Here is a 17,733-nt window from a genome sequence, read left to right on the forward strand (position 1 = left end):
GGGTTTTTAAGCACTGGGGGCTGAGGTGGTTAATAGCATTTTTGTAAGCTTTTTTTTTTTTTTTTTAAGTCTGTGCCCCCCTCCCTGTAATATTACTTCCACTGTACAGTTTTACAGGAAACAAAAGCATTGATAGAAAAAACACTAGGCAAAAAACTATTTAAAAAACGCAAACACACTGCACGCGCATTTTTTGAATGTGCCAAAAAACAATGGAGGTCTATAGGAGAAAAACGTGAGGCACTGAGCGGGAAAATGCCACACTGTGTGCTGTCTGCATCTTTTGAGGCCCCATTGACGGTCGTGTGAATGTAGCCTAAGGGTAAATGCACACCTTCAGTATTTATGTGCGGACAATCCGCACGGAAATCCGCAGGTGTTTGCAGGGAAATACGTGCGGTCAATTCGCATCAATTGGTGTGGATTTGGTGCGGATTTACATGCAGATTTGGTGCGGATTTCCGCATGCGGATTATACTCTCCCCATTGAAGTAAATGGAGAAAATCTGGTCAGGAAAAATGTAAAAAAAAAATTGACATGTTGCGGATCAATATCAGGTGAAACTTGAAAAATTTGAATATCATGCAAAGTTCATTTATTTCCGTAATACAACTTAAAAGGTGAAACTAATATATGAGATAGACTCTTTACATGCTAGGTGAGATATTTCAAGCCTTTATTTGTTATAATTTGGATGATTGTGGCTTACAGCTTATGAACCCCAAACTCTAAATTTTGAGGTACCCTTTGCTCAGGGGGTATGGATTAATTAGCTGACTAGAGTGTGACACTTTGAGCCTAGAATATTGAACCTTTTCACAAAATTCTAATTTTAAGTTGCATTACTGAAATAAATGAACTTTTGCACGATATCTTTCGAGTTTCACCTGTACATCAGTAATATGGCCTTAAATACCAAGCACTGCCACTATACGATGTATGGCGCTGTCCTTGAAAGGCTGCCGGGAGGTGGCATTGCTCACCACTCCCTGAAACAGCAGATAGGCAGGATGCCGATACTTGGACTTCCGCTGATGTGAAAATGATGACTTATCCTGAGGATAAGCCATCATTATCTTTTCCAGGATAACCCCTTTAGTTATCTTGCACTGCATGTAGTGACTAGGAGGGCACAAGAGAAGAAGCTGGGGATAGGGTGTACTAACAATCATCTGCAGTGTACGATAGAGGTGTATGTCGGGAGGATTTCCTAATATACCTCTGACAGATGCCTCTGATATAGGCACACAGTGGCATATGTCACCCACTCCCACAGCTCCTGTTAAAAAAAGGAGAGTTTACTAAATACTTCTGAACAACATAATATAGAGAAAAATTAAACAAAACAAAAAATAATATAAACAAAGTTATTCTGTACAGCAACCAAATAGGTGCCCTGATGTATGCCAACTCAGCTTACCACATGCATTTATTAGGAATGCATATGGTTGTCAGAAGGCAGCCCCCTTTCACAGGACAGCCCCTCCCCCCTTGAATAGCCTGCAAGGAGATTTGCTGTAAAAAGTCACTTTCTCTCTGGAAGACTTGGCAAGACCATTCATTACATGGTCAACCATTAAAGGGGTTATGCCATGATTGATGTACAAAATGACATCATCATACAGTACATGACAATCTCTTACTAACAAAGCTAGAACCAGCCCTGTACCTCACATGGATCCGGAGCTCCCCAGGAGGCATGTCCTTTCTGCTGCAGCTCTCTCCCTGTAACTGCCACAGCTTCTAACAGAACATATGGCTGGTGACAGTTAAAGATTTAAACTGAGCACGTTCGACCAACTCAGTGAGACGTACAAAATAAAAAAGTAAATGAACTAACAGCAGCTGGCGCAATACATATACCGTATTTTTCAAACCATAAGACGCACTTTCTCCCCCCCCCCCCCCCCCCTCCAAAGTGTGGGAAAAAATGTCCCTATGTCTTATGGGGTGAATACCAATGAGCGCTTTCATTAAGTAAGGCTCTGTACTCCCCGCTTCCTGGTCCTCAGCTGTCGGCTGTGCTGTGGCTGCGCACAGTGTGAGGGCGCTCTGTGACCTCACGCTGTGCGCGTCGGGGCACCGCACAGCCTCGGCAGGAAGAAGACAGAGTGCACTGGAGGTGAGGAGCGGTGGTGTCCAGAGAAGGTGAGGTAAGTTGATTTTTTTTATTTTATTTTCTAGGAGGCTGCGGGCTGACAAGTGGCCGACGGCTGGGGGCTGACATATGACTGGAGGCTGATATATGGTTGATGGCCGGGGGCTGATCTGAGACATGGGAGGCTGATCTGAGGTCTGAATGGGGGGGGGGGGGGGCTTTTTTATATGGGGGTTATTAGCTGAGGTCATATTGGGATCTTATTAACATTGGGGGTCTGATTGCTGGTCTGATCTGAGGTCTAATGAAAAATATGTTTTTCTTATTGTCCTCCTCTAAAACCTAGGTGCGTCTTACAGGAAGAAAAATACGGTACATTTTTATTGAATAGCTCACTGGCTATACTAAATTTTCAATTACCTGCAATCCAGGTGCTGATTTGAATAATGTAGAATATGTTTCATGACACAACCCCTTTAATGGACATAATTTAATACATGTTTTCCCTGAGAAATATGTAAGTTACAGCATCTTCCCTTGGGCCTAAATGCACGTAACAAGTTGTCTTGATTTAACAACCCCTTTTAAGATGAAAAAAACGATGATTTCCTTTAAGAATGCTGAACAGCAGAGAAAAGAATAAAAGTACACCACTGTAAGACGACACAAAATACACAAAATTAATGAAACTGAGACACCAAATTACACAGCAGATGGGATAAAAGCAAACGAGGGCCAGGACACAAAACATGCAGTGAAAAAAACATCTTGCCAATGCAAAAGCAAAACCTACACCATGCTGCTTATGTCTGGCCCATTGCATTTGTAATTGACAAGCTTATTCCACTGCATAGACTCAACGGGCTAAAAAGACAGAGAAGGAAAAACATTGAAGACGTTAGTAACATCGTCAAGGTCCAAACTGTATTCAAGGAAGATTTTATTTCATCCAGTTGCCACTTGGTTCTTTAACAATCTACCATCCAATATTAAAACACATCTCAAATGTAAAAAATAAATAAAAAATCCAATGCGACTTCCCAAAATTAGACCTCCACTCTAGAATGTGCTCAGAAGTATTAATTGGTGCAGTCTGACTGCTATGCGGATCAAAGTCTTCCTTGAATCGTGTAAGCACCAGGATTTTCTATGTAAGACATATTCGCACTCCTGTGTGACCACTTACCTTGTCTTTTCCACAACCGCGTCTGCAAACACGGAGTCTGCACCTCCACCGTTACAAACCATACCACCACCATCCTCCTCAACATCATCATCATCATCAAAGTCAGAGGTGTTCAGGAAATCAAAGCTCTCTAAAGCACTCTCAACAGTTAGACTTATACTGGAAGACCTGCTTCGGTTTACAGATGGCTTGCACTGCAAAGGTAAAAGGGACTAGTGAAGATCAAACATACATTGTATATGAAAGAAGAACAGAAAAGACTATGGGGCAGACTTATCAAATTGGTGTAAAGCAGAACTGGCCTAGTTGCCCATGGCAACCAATCAGATTCCACCTTTCATTTTTCATAGAGCCTTTCTTGGTTGCTATGGGCAACTACGCCAAGTCTACTTTACACCAGTTTGATAAATCTCCCCCTACGTTTCCTTCTTGTACATGGGTGTCAGCATTACACCGTATACTACTTTTGTTTGAGAGGGTTACTTAGGAGGCAGTATAATTTACATCCCAGACATTTTTCTGAAAGGCTCTGTATTTTGTAGATGGGAGCAAAAATTGTTGCATTCAATGAAAAAAAGTTAATCAGAAGTGTGTGTGGGGGCACTGAACATGGACAGACAAATGGATAGTATCTTTTTTGGAAAGTTTTGCCACCAACACACTAGTCATTGGTATGGCAGTTATGATAGGGGACCCCATATTTGCTGGTATGAGGCCTGATTACTTAGGGAGCATTCACACAACTGTATCAGTTTTGCAGCCGCAAACTGAGGATCTGCAAAAGACAGATACCAGCTGTGTGCATCCCACACTTTCTGCGAGGCCTATTGTAGAACTGCCTATTCTTGTCCGCAAAAACAGACAAGAATGGGACATGTTCTATAGCCAAATGGATGAGGACATCACACGGATGACATCGGTGTGCGGTCTGCAGAAGTGAACAGGTCTGTGAGAAACCCGGAAAACATGAGGATCAGATGTGGATTGAATACGGTCATGGGAATGCTCACTTAAAGAATCACTCCCATGGTTTTTTTTTTCAGACTTGCTTTTCAAATAGATATTACCCCTACTTTACTAATAAACATACATTTTTAGATTCTTAGGTTATACAGAAATTCACATGTTCATTTTCATCGACGGCGGAGGAAGCTGTGCCAGGACGCATTCCGCCGCACATGCACGGTGGGCTGATCGGGTGGGTGCAGGAGCTGTGCCCGCCCAATCACTGTAGGGGTCCGGAAGTCCTTGATAGCCAGGCCATGTTTACAGCGATGTTGGCGGATTAACCCTTTCTATGACGACCGCGACATAGAAGTGGTTTGCGGAGGGTGAAGGAGCGCATCGGGTCCCCGCGCTGCTGTGGCGTGGGACCCGATGTTTGACAAGGCAGCCCGATGCCATGCAGAGGCTGCCCAATGCCTTGCACGGCACGGGGACCTGCCTTCCTAGGCAACCTGTTAGTGTATTACTCTGTGTAATACACTAACAAGCAATGCATTACAATACAGATGTATTGTAATGCATTACAGAGTGGGACAGAAATAAAGTTTAAAAAAATAAAAATTGTTTCAAGTTAAAAAAAAGAAAAAAACGCCCCTTTCCCCTGATTTTATAACAAAAAAAATAGAGGAAAAAAACCCCCAAAAAAACCCCCTACATATTAGGTATCGCCGCGTCCGTAACGACCGGCTCTATAAATATATTACATGATCCACCCCGTCCGATAGACACCATAAAAATAAATAAATAGAAACTGTGTCAAAAAAGCAATTTTTGTCACTTTACATCACTAAAAGTGCAACACCAAGCGATCAAAAAGGCGTATGCCCCCCAAAATAGCACCAATCTAACCGTCACCTCATCTCACAAAAAATGAGCCCTACATAGGACAATCACCCCAAAAAATAAAAAAAATTATTGCTCTGACTATGGAGACACTAAAACATGATTTTTTTTGTTTCAAAAATGATTTTATTGTGTTAAATGTAAAGAATAAAAAAAAAGTATAAATATTAAGTATCGCCGCGTCCGCAACAACCTGCTCTATAGAAATATCACCTGATTTAACCCCTCAGGTGAACAGCGTAAAAGAAATCTAATAAAAATGGTATCAAAAAGCCATTTTGTCACCTTACATCACAAAAAGTGTAATAGCAAGTGATCAAAAAGTCATACGCACCCCAAAATAGTACTAATCAAACAGTCACCTCATCCCTCAAAAATGATACCCTACCTAAGACAATCGCTCAAAAAACAAGAAAAATTATGGCTCTCAGACTATGGAGACAGTAAAACATAATTTTTTTGTTTGTTTGAAAAAATATATTATTGTGTAAAACTTAAATAAAAAAGTATACATATTAGGTATTGCCACGTTTGTAACGAACTGCTCTATTAAAATATCACATGACCTAACCCCTCAGGCGAACACCGTAAAAAAAAATTAAAAAAAGTGTAAAAAAAATGCCTTTTTTTTGTCACCTTACATCACAAAAAGTGTAATACCAAGTGATCAAAAAGTCATATGCACTGTAAAATAGTACCAAACTGTCATCTCATACCGAAAAAAATGAGCCCCTACATAAGACAGTCGCCCAAAAAATAAAAATAAACTATGACTTTCAGAATATAGACACAAAAAAAATATTTTTTTTCAAAAATGCTTTATTATGTAAAATTGAAACAAACAACCAAAAGAAAGACATATTTGGTATTGTCGCGTCCATAACAACCTGCTCTATAAAAAAAAGCGCATGAACTAACCTGTCAGATGAACGTTGTAAATAAAAAAAACAGTGCCAAAACAGCTATTTTTTTGTTACCTTCCCTCACAAAAAGTGTAATATAGAGCAACCAAAAATCCTCTCTACCCTGAAATAGTAACAACAAAACTGCTACCTTATGTCATAGTTTCCAAAATGGGGTAACTTTTTTAGAGTTTCTACTCTAGCGGTGCATCAGGGGGTCTTCAAATGTGACATGGCAAAAGTATAAAATTATCCCAGTGAAATCTGCCCTCCAAAAACCATATGGCGCTCCTTTCCTTCTGCGCCCTGCCGTGTGTCCGTACAGCAGCTTACAACCACATATGGGGTGTTTATGTAAACTACAGAATCAGGGCAATAAATAGAGTTTTGTTTGGCTGTTAACCCTTGCTTTGTTAGCTTAAAAAAAATTATTAAAATTGAAAATCTGCCAAAAAAGTGAAATTCTGAAATTTCCTCTCCATATTCCATTAATTATTGTGGAACACCTAAAGGGTTAACAACGTGTGTTAAATCAGTTTTGAATACCTTGAGGTGTAGTTTCTAAAATCGGGTCATTTTTGGGTGGTTTCTATTATGTAAGCTTCACAAAGTGACTTCAGACCTGAACTGGTCCTTAAAAAGTGGGTTTTGGAAATTGTCAGAAAAATTTCAAGATTTGCTTCTAAACTTCTAAGCCTTCTAACGTCCCCAAAAAATAAAATGGCATTCATAAAATGATCCAAACATGAAGTAGACATATGGGGAATGTAAAGTAATAACTATTATATGAGATATCACTATCTGTTTTAAAAGCAGAGAAATTGAAATTTGGAAAGTTGCACATTTTTCTAAATTTTTCTAAATTTGGTATTTTTTTAATAAATAAAAACGAAATATTTTGATTCAAATTTACTACTATCAAGAAGTACAATATGGGATGAGAAAAAAAATCTCAGAATGGCTTGGATAAGTAAAAGGGTTTTAAAGTTATCACCACATAAAGTGACATATGTCAGATTTGCAAAAATCTGTCTTGGTCCTTAAAGTGAAAAATGGCCCGGTCCTTAAGGGGTTAAGCAAAAGCTATTTTTTTTTTTTTTAGCTTTTACATTTTCAAAATAACAGAACAAGAAAAGTGCCCGAAGCAAAACTTGGGGCACACTGCATGTTAGTACCTAGTAAAAAACCTTTTGGCAAGTGTCACAACTTGTAAACGTTTTTTGTAGCCAGCCAAGAGTCTTTCAATCCTTCCTTGCAAAAATCTTCCAGTTCTGTGAGATTTCTGCGCCGTCTTGCATGCACTGCTCTTTTGAGGTCTATCCACAGATTTTCAATGATGTTCAGATCAGGGGACTGTGAGGTCCGATTTGCCTTTCTAGCAAACCTACGAGCAGCTGTCTCAGAATTTTTTCTTGGCTTTCCAGAACCTATCTTAACCTCCCGTTAACTGCCATTTCCCCAATTTTTTTTAAATCAGATATTTTTTATTAAAACAAGTTTTCAAGCTACAGAAAAGAACAAAAAAGAAAGGGATATGCATGTACAGTCAAATCTGGTACTCAGAAAATGATCAAGGCTTTTACCATAATTGACATCCATGTTACAATAGCGAAAGCTGACTAGACAAAAATATACCCTTTCAGATGTATCCCAACATACAATACCCCCCCCCCCCCCCCCCCCAGCGATGAGACAGGTACTGTAAGGCCTAGTTCACACGACCGTATGGCTTTTATTGTTTTTTTGCATTCCGTTTTTCACGGATCCGTTGTTCCGTTTTTGAGTTCCGTTGGGTTTCCGTTTCCTTTCCGTTTTTCCGTATGCCATGTACAGTATACAGTAATTACATAGAAAAAATTGGGCTGGCCATAACATTTTCAATAGATGGTTCAGAAAAAACGGAACGGAAACGGAAGACATACAGATGCATTTCCGTATGTGTTCCGTTTCTTTGGCGGACCCATTGACTTGAATGGAGCCATGACCCGTGATTTACGGCCAAATATAGGACAAGCTCTATCTTTCAACGGAACGGAAAAACGGAAACGGAATGCATACGGAACACATTCCGTTTTTTTTGCGGAACCATTGAAATGAATGGTTACGTATACAGACCGTATACGGAACACAAAAAAAGGCCCGTACACTCGCAAAAAAAAAAACGTTCGTGTGAACTAGGCCTAACACTAGCATAAATATTGTGCGTCAGGGCACTAAAGAAGATAAAGCCGACACCCTAGATATGGTCTTATCCCCTGCACTTTCCATGATAAGCTTGTCTCTGAACTCCTCCATCCCAGGTCACCCCTCATCGTTATTATTCCCAAAGTCACTCCTCCCAATACAGTCAAGCAGGGTGGATTTGATTTAAATCACGATTTAAATTACTAGTCAGTAAGGCTTGATTTAAATCATAGTTTTCTACATAAAGACAAATTCTAGCTGGTATACCTTTTCATATTAGTTTGATTAGGTTGATTCTGTATTCATAGGTTTGTAGAAGTTAGGATTAAGGTCTTTTTCTCAAATCTGTTCATGTTATAACATTTTTGCTGTGAAGAGGCATGTGATCTCTGCTGAGTCAAATTCAGTTTTGAGAACTGCAAAAGTAAACCAAGCATCTGTGATAATATCTTGTAGGCAAAGAAACTGCCCAATAATCTTACAAAAACCTCTGGAAGAGCATGACATTGTGAATGGACAAAGGGGGAAACTAACTCTCCTTAGGGAGAGAGCACCTTAATCAGTGTGAGGAGACTTTTAGGCCATACATGCTCCTCTGGAATTCTGGGAGGGAAAAAATGCAAATGAGCTCTTAACAAGCTTTGCCTCTAATACCACCAGATGTAAGGCAGCTATCCTATAAATCAATATTCAGCTCTTAAAATAAACCTTGAGACATGACTTGGATATTAAATAAGCCAGCACCTCATCTGCAGACAGCTGTTTCGGACACAGGCCTTCTACCCAGTTAAGCCAGTACTCTCTGCTCTTCACTGATGAGGGGCAATCACCCCGAAACAGCTGTCTGCAGATGAGGTGCTGGCTTATTTAATATCCAAGTCATGTCTCAAGGCTTATTTTAAGAGCTGAATATTGACTTATAGGATAGCTGCCTTACATCTGGTGGCATTAGAGGCAAAGCTTGTTAAGAGCTCATTTGCATTTCTTCCCTCCCATTGTGAATGGATTAATGGAATTTATTTACCAAAAAAATTAAACTTATACAGCCTTATTCTACATAATTAAAAAACTAATCTTTATTTCATGATGGAATAACCTTTGGATGGTAATATATTTTCCTGAAAAAGCATTTTATATAAAAAAAAAAAATCTGATTTAAATAAAAAAAAACAAACAGATTTTTTAGATTTAAAAAAAAAACTATTGATTTTTATCCACCCTGCAGTCAAGGCAATCATAAGTCAAACTATACCTCATTGATCCTGGGAGTCATTGAACACCAACAGCAATGAGGTAATAAAAGGTTGCTATATTTTTTAAAGAACTCCGCCGGAAGTCCATCTAACCCGGGAGCTTTTTCGATCGGGAATGAGTTAAGCACCACTTCTAATTCCAGTGGTTGATCTAAATAAGCCGCACGCTCTGCTAAGAGCCGTGGGGTAGAGATCCCAGCAAGATAATCTGCAATATTTTTGGGGCCCACCGTTAGCTTAGATTCATATAGGGTTTTGTAAAACAAGTGGAATACTGCCAGAATATCAGAGTCTGCCGTAACCAAACATCCATCAGCTCTCTTGATGGACAGTATTTTTGATGGACCATCTTGTGCCCGAACAATTCTGGCAACCTGCCAGAACTCTCCCCAGCTTCAAAATGTTTTTGCTTGAGAAAGAAGCATCTATTATCAGCGGTAAGGAGTAGATGTTTTTTAAGGTCTATCTGCGCCGTCACCAACGCCGTCTCATGGTCACATGAGGGGTATTCAACATATCTCTTTTCCTTCTCCATAACTAGGTCTTGGAGATGTTTAGGGTGTCTCTGGACCTCGTTTTGTGTCGACTTATCCGCTGACTGTATAATCCACGGATAAATGCCTTACAAGCATCCCATACCACTCCCACAAGTGCCGACCCCTCATTGTTAGTAAAGAATTCACGCAGCTCTCCCACAGTACCCTCCCCATCATCCACCAGCTGCAACCAAAAAGGTACCAAAACCACAAGGTATCCTTTCACTCAATTTAAGCACTACGTAAATAGGAGAATGGTCAGATATACCTCTCGGCAGTTAGGTAGCATACACTACCAAAGACAGCATGTCCGGGGATCCTATAAGCTAGGTCTATTCTAGAGAGTGAGTGGTGAGAGCTGGAGAAACAGGAGAATCTGCGTATGTCCGGGTTTCTCACTTGCCAGATATCATGAAAATCCAGCTCTCGTAGTACTGTGGCAAATTTAGTATCTCTATCAGTACCCAACGCCCCCATCCTGTCCATCCTTGCGGACAGGCAAGTATTTAAATCACCAATTATCAAAATGGGACATGTAGGGAGCTCCTCAACATAGGCCATTATCTCTTTCAGTATTTCTCCACTATAGGGGGAGGGAGATATACCGCGACAAGGATAAAGGAGAGGTGGTAACAGGTACAATATAAGCATACATATCTACCCTTAGGATCTATACATGACGAGTGACAAGTAAATGGCAAAGATTTGTGTATAAGAACACTCACCCCCCTAGAATGCGTGGAGAGTGTTGATTGAGATGAGTGGCCCACCCACTATTTATGTAGCAAGTGATTAGTGTTGGGAACCATATGCGTCTCATAGGCAGATCACTTCAGGCTGATACTGCTGCAGTGCAAGAAACACTCCCCTAATAATCCATCCTACAATTATTAAGTTTGTCAGCCATATTCTGCATGGTAAGATGTCATGCCAGGATAAATATTACGGGAACCCTGGTATTTTGACCAGCGCTCCATCCAAGACCAACTTGTCAGTGTAATAGTCTCATCGCTAAACCCGCCCCTTCCCCAAACCCATATAAACAGTTTAAATATATAGTCCTTTTTCAGAAATGTGTTCCATATAGAATGTAACAAAAATGATATACAAGGGGCAAAAAACATTCCTGTAGCCAGGCACCAGCATAGTAAAAAAAAAAAAAAAAACACTATAAAAAAAAATACTTTGACTAGACATTAAAGGGCTTCTGTCACCCCACTAAACTCTTTTTTTTGTGTACTTATAATCCCTATCCTGCCATACATTATGTTATTAATAATTTTCGTTCAGTAGATTTAGCAAAAAACGTACTTTATAATATGCTAATTACCTTTTTTACCAGCAAGTAGGGAGTCTACTAGCTGGTAGCAGCCGCAGAAAACCGCCCCCTCCTTCTGTTGATTGACAGGGCCAGCCGCGATCTCCTCCTCCGGCCAACCCTGTCAGCATTTCAAAAACCGCGCGCCTGTTTTGATTCGGCGCAGGCACTCTGAGATAAGGAGGCTCGCCTCCTCAGCACTCTCAGTGCGCCTGCGCCGATGACGTCTTCTCTTTCGGTGACATCATCGGCGCAGGCGCACTGAGGAAGTGGAAGCATGGTGGTCACAAGCAGAGCTGCACACAGACCGGAGAACCCAGGAGCCCTCTCACCAAGGCAGGACAAACACAGGAACAGAAGCATTAAGGCACTGCAGGACAGACATGGACAGACAAGGATTAGAAGCAGTAGGCACTGCCAGGCTGGACATAGAACAGACGGTTCAGAAGCCAGGCTTTCAGACGCAGTTAGAGCACTACTAGGCTAGACATGGGACGGACAAGGATTCAAACAGAGAACAGGTACAGAAGAACAGGCAAGGCATGAACAAGGATAACAACATCAACATCACAGGACCGGTACAGAGAACAGACAAGGCAACAACAACAATGCATTACCAGGTGACACCACAAACAAGGGCAGATGGCAATGGACTACACCCAGTAAGGCACAGGACAGACTGACCCCCTGGATGAGCAGCAAAGTGCTACACTCAGCAAGGCAGAAGATAGACTGACCACAAGCCCCACAGCTCACAGGTAGATATAGCTGCATAAGGCTACTTTCACACTTGCGGCAGGACGGATCCGACAGGCTGTTCACCATGTCAGATCCGTCCTTCCGCTATTTCGCCGTGCCGCCGCTCCGTCCCCGCCGGACTAAAAAGTCGGACATGCAGGACTTTAGTCCGGTGTCTTTCACCGTGCACCGCCGTGCTGCGCCGGAGCTCCGCCCCCATTATAGTCAATGGCGACGGAGCGGCGGTCCGGCGAAACAGCGGAAGGACGGATCCGACATGGTGAACAGCCTGTCGGATCCGTCCTGCCGCAAGTGTGAAAGTACCCTAAGGAGGGCGCCTCATAAGTCACACCCAGGAACAGACCAGGAAATGTTAACCCCATCAGAACCAGGAATAACAAGAAGCACAGAACATACAATCACAAGTGGTGTTCACACCAGTCACAGAATGCTGTAGCCAGCACGCCAGAACAACCAGCATACACAGGACAACTGTAATCAGTACGAGGTTACAGGCAGCCAGCCTACGCAGCAACAAGGAGTATCAAAACCGCACTGTGATACAAACATCCAAACTCAGACCTTGTACACACAAGGCCGTCGCCAGCAGGCATCGCAGAACCAGCATACATGGGAACACCCACAGCCAGTACACAAAGTGTATGCAACCAGCCAGCACGTCACCAGAGACAGGATCCACAGATATGCAGACACGGGAAGCCACAAACACAGGCCACAGTTCACACACTACACCGGAGCCAGCATGCAGTCCCAAGCAACCAGCATACACAGGAGTCAACCTGCAGCCAGCCTACACGGCAACAATGGCAAGAACTGCACTGAGATGCAGACACTGGGAGTACACACATTCACAGGCACACAAGACACTGCAGCCAGCACGCAGCCCCAAGCAACCAGCATACACAGGTGTCAGCCTGCAGCCAGTACGCGAGAGAGCCTGCAGCCAGCCTACACGACCACAACTGTCACAGTGAACCGCACCGTGACACCTTATCCCCAACAGGCTACTTAAGGTCTGAGACCCTGGTCAAAAGTTATCTGAGCACTCAAACCTCCTTGGGTTCCCATACTTTTGCAAGGTACTCCTTTCCTTTTTTCACTCAAATTGTACAAAACCAAAATAATGCACTGATATTGCTTAAAATGTTGAAAAGTGTGTTTCATCTTTAACCTTTTGAAGATCATTTCATCTTCAACTTATTAATTGTTCACAGTAATAGTAATATTGACCTGGGGTGCCCAAACTATTGCGTGCCGCTTTATGTGAACCCGGCCTAAAACATCAGACTGTGAACTATAAGAATATATCCAGCTATGTGCTTACATTTCCAGTTTATAAAAGACCTTTTAAAAGAAGGGTGCTACATGGGTTTATTTATATATTCATGATGGACACTATGCTGTAAGTATCCTTCTTGCCTACACTTCTGCATTCAGAGATCTTCTCTTAGGCTGTGCATTGCAACACTGGCCATATTACACAAGCAGGTCACTATGCAGTACTACCTGATAAAACATTTAGTACTCCTTTACACATATGTAGCGCTCACCTACACATCTCATGCTACTATAGTCAGTTTCCAGTGTTTAAAGGGGTTTTACTGAGACTTTTATACTGATGACCTGTCCTCTGGATATGTCTGTTCAGCAGAGATCCTAGGTGTCGAGAAGGCACCGGCGTTTGCAGTGGTGCCGCAGCCTTCTTGTAGCTTAGCCTAGGTCATGTGAAGTCACATTCATCGGTCACATGGCCTAAGCGCAGCTCAGCCCCACTGAAGTGAAAGTAGTTAAGCTGTGATACCAAGCTATACAATGTATGGCCCTGTGCTTGGTGAGCTGAGAGAAGGATAGGTCATCAGTATAAAGTCTCGGAAGACCCCTTTAAGGGTCCATTCACACGTCCGTAAAATGGGTCCGCATCCATTCCGCAATTTTGCAGATCCGCACTTCTGAATCCGTGCTTCCGTTTCCGCCAAAAAAATAGAACATGTCCTATTCTTGTCCGCAATTGCGGACAAGATTAGGCATTTTCTATTATAGTGCCGGCGACGTGCGGTCCGCAAATTGCGGAATGCACACTGCCAGTGTCTGTTTTGCGGATCCGCACAATACTTACGGACATGTGAATGGACCCCAATACTGATGGTCTATCCTCGGTCACCAAAATCTGATTGGTGGAGGTCTGACTCCTGACACCCTCGACGATCAGCTGTTTGAGGAGACCTCTTCATAGGCCAGTGATGTCATGTTAATCGGTCACATGGCCTAGATGCAGCTCAATCCCATTCATGTGAATGAGGCTGAGATGCAACATCAACCACAGCCGCTATCAAATGGACAGTGCTATGCTTTTTAAGCTGCAAAGAGGCTGTAGCGGTCACTGCAGTGCCATCACCTCTTCAAATAGCTGACTGGCGGGGGTGCCAGGTATTGGACCCCACCAATCATATGCCGATTAATATTGAGGAGTTATCCTCAGGATAGGTAAACACTCAGACATCTCCTTTAATAGCACAGTGAGTAATATCCGAATCCAAACACACCAAACCATATACTGTACATCACAGTTATGAAGCAAATAAAGTTGGTTGATAACGATTGATTTAGCTAATGACAACCCCTGCAAATGAATCCAGAATAATTAGTCTTATTATTACATACTTGTTCCCAGTTTTAGCACTCGCCTTCTTGTATATAGCACTTGCATAGTTTGTATTATACAGATTGAGCAATGTAATATGTCTAGTTATGCAACAGCTTTATTAGCAAATTGTGTGATTTGCATGTGACTTGTGTAACTTTTTGAAGCCCTATGTCAGGGGTGGCCAACCTGTGGCTCTTGAGCGGCATGCGGCTCTTTGCTTCTTCAAGTGAGGCTCTAGCTGTGGAGCCGGGAAGCAGTCAGGCGGCTCACTCTCCACCCCGTGCTCGGATCTCTTCTCCTGATCGGGCACTGTTGCTACTTTGCAGCTCCAGCTCATTCTCCTCTATGTCCTGATGCACACAGTGTGAGAACGTAGAACATGGAGACACGCACTATGACCTGACGTTGTGCTCATCAGGTCACAGTGGAGAGCATGTCAGACCTGCAGAGTAGCAGGTGCCTGATCAGGAGAGGGAAGAGATTTTTTTAAATTATAGAACTGAGCCTGGGGGTCTGATCTAAGCATGGGGGAAGTGTCCTGATCTGGGCAATGGGGGTCTTGATCCGAGCAATGAAGGGGGGGGGAGGGGGGGGGAGTGTCCTGATCTGGGCAATGGGGGTCTTGATCCGAGCAATGAAGGGGGGGGGGGTCTTGATCCGAGCAATGAAGGGGGGGGGGGGTCTTGATCCGAGCAATGGGGGGGGGGTCTTGATCCGAGCAATGGGGGGGGAGGGGGTCTTGATCCGAGCAATGGGGGGGGAGGGGGTCTTGATCCGAGCAATGGGGGGGGTCTTGATCCGAGCAATGGGGGGGGGGGGGTCTTGATCCGAGCAATGAAGGGGGGGGGGTCTTGATCCGAGCAATGGGGGGGGGGGGGGGGGTCTTGATCCAAGCAATGGGGGGGGGGGGCGGTCTTGATCCAAGCAATGGGGGGGGGGGTCTTGATCCAAGCAATGGGGGGGGGGTCTTGATCCAAGCAATGGGGGGTCTTGTTTGAGCATGGGTTGGTCAGGTCTGAGCATGGGGGATCAGATCTGAGAAAGGGAGAGATCTGAGCACTGAGGGTCTGACACTGGGAGTCTGATTTGTGTTGTCTGATCCGAGCATTGGGGTCTTATTTTGGGGGTCTGATTTAGAGGTCTGATGAAAATTATATTTTTTCCTTTTTTCTCTGCTAATGAAAAATAAGAAAAAATGTATTAATTTTTAGCAGACCTCAGATGAAAAAATCTTTTTTCTCTTCTTTTTCCTTGTTAAAACCTAGGTGCATCTTGAAGGGCAAAAAATACGGTGACTCGTGTGTTAAAGTATAGCTTGTGGCTCCTGGTAGTCATAAGTTTTTGTTTTTTTCGGCTCTGTGTTGGCCACCCCTGCCCTAAGTTATATCAATAAATTGCTGCATCAATCTTTTGGCAACTGCCTGAAAAGCCTCTCCGCTCTAGACGATTACATGCAGTGGTAATCAGTGTTCCTTGCAAGTAGAAACCTCCCAGAGTTGAGGCTCTTCAATCAGCGGTTGCATTAAGGCTCATGCACACGAATGTGTGGTGGCCGTACCCATTTTGCAGCCCGCAAACATTCACTTGAATGGGTCTGCAATCTGGAAGATATGGAGCAATCCAGACTACAAAGTGCTTCTGTGGCATTTCGGTCCGTGCCTCTGCACCACAATAAAATAGAACACGCTCTATTTTTTGTGGTGCGGATGGATCGCGGACCCATTCAAGTTGAATGGGTCTGCATCCGCCAGCGCAGGCCACGCGGACGGTGCCCGTGCATTGGGGACCATTGCGGTCCCCAATGCACAGCAAGGACGGTACACGTTAGTGTCCATGAGCCCTTAGGAAAAGAAATATGAGATTTTAAAGGGATCCTGTCACCTCCAAAATCAGTTTCAAGGCAAGCATACTGCCATGTAAGGTAGGTGCCCCAAAACAACCTTTCTTGTGAAAATCTGGTTCTCTAATTGTAAGAAACACTTCTTTTCATTTTTATGCAAATATGACTTTTGGTGCACCATTCGTTACACCCAGCTTCCTCTCGCTACAGGCTTTCAAGAAATGTCATTCAAATAGCAGGGGATAGTGCTGGACAGTGTTATGGTAGAGCGATGGTGCAACAGCCCCACCTAGGGTGCTCCTCAGGGCACCTACCCTACATGGTGGTACTTTAAAATCGATTTTGGAGATGACAGACTCCCTTTAATGTCTACTACAGCATTATTTTGAACCCAATGCACAGAAACAATAAACACCCCAAAAAAAAGAAAAGAAAAACACACACACACACACACACACACACTGCAAAACAAAAAAGTATGATAAAATAAGGACAGATATAAAAGGTGTCTGATGAAGCATTACCATATTTTTCGCTCCATAATACAGTTTTTCCCCCAAAAGTGGGAAGAAAATGACAGTGCGTCTTATGGAGCAAATACTAATGAGAGCTTCCATTAAGGAAGTGCTCATTAGTATTCAGGAGGCATGAAGAGTGGCGAGTAGCACTGCTAGCGCTGGCTGTACTTTCTGCTCTCTGGTCTTCTTCCAGGCAACACGCTACATGGGTTCTAACTGCCTACAGCATCAGGATGTGATGTCAGGTCACAGTGCGGGCTGGAAGAAGACCAGGGAGCAGTGAGTGCAGGAGACCACCAGATCTGCAGAATAACAGTGCCGTCCAGCGCAGAAGAGACCAGTTCATTTATTGTTTTTATGTCTGATCTGAGGTCTGATGAAACTCTAGGGGTCTGATCTGAGGTCTGAAGGATCCTGGGGGTCTGATCTGAGGTCTGAAGAATCTCGAGGGTCTGATCTGAGGTATGATGAGGAATGGGGGTCGAATCTGAGGTCTGAAGGATCTTGGGGGTTTGATCTGAGGTCTAAAGCACCTTGGGGGTCTGATGGTCAGATCTGAGGTCTGATGGGGCTTGGAGGTCTGATCTGAGGTGTGATGAGGAATGGGGGTCGAATCTGAGGTCTAAAGGATCTTGGGGGTTTGATC

General features: G+C 43.2%; 1 protein-coding gene and 1 long non-coding RNA gene across 4 annotated transcripts in view; both read right to left on the reverse strand.

Moving 5' to 3' along the window:
* Nucleotides 1-17,733, reverse strand: part of RIPOR2 (RHO family interacting cell polarization regulator 2) — a 163,758-nt gene that overhangs the window by 54,696 nt on the left and 91,329 nt on the right. For all 3 annotated transcript variants that reach the window (XM_040432881.1, XM_040432880.1, XM_040432882.1), the window contains exon 14: nt 3,286-3,479. In XM_040432881.1, coding sequence (XP_040288815.1) covers nt 3,286-3,479 — 194 coding nt within the window. The remainder of the gene's footprint in view (nt 1-3,285; nt 3,480-17,733) is intronic.
* On the reverse strand, nt 7,526-8,381 carry LOC121001715. Its single transcript, XR_005779118.1, has 2 exons — nt 8,223-8,381; nt 7,526-7,743 (listed from the first exon to the last, which is right to left on the reverse strand). It is a non-coding gene; the product is annotated as an uncharacterized LOC121001715 (long non-coding RNA).

This window comes from Bufo bufo, chromosome 5, assembly GCF_905171765.1.
Source record: "Bufo bufo chromosome 5, aBufBuf1.1, whole genome shotgun sequence".
Taxonomy (NCBI): domain Eukaryota; kingdom Metazoa; phylum Chordata; class Amphibia; order Anura; family Bufonidae; genus Bufo; species Bufo bufo.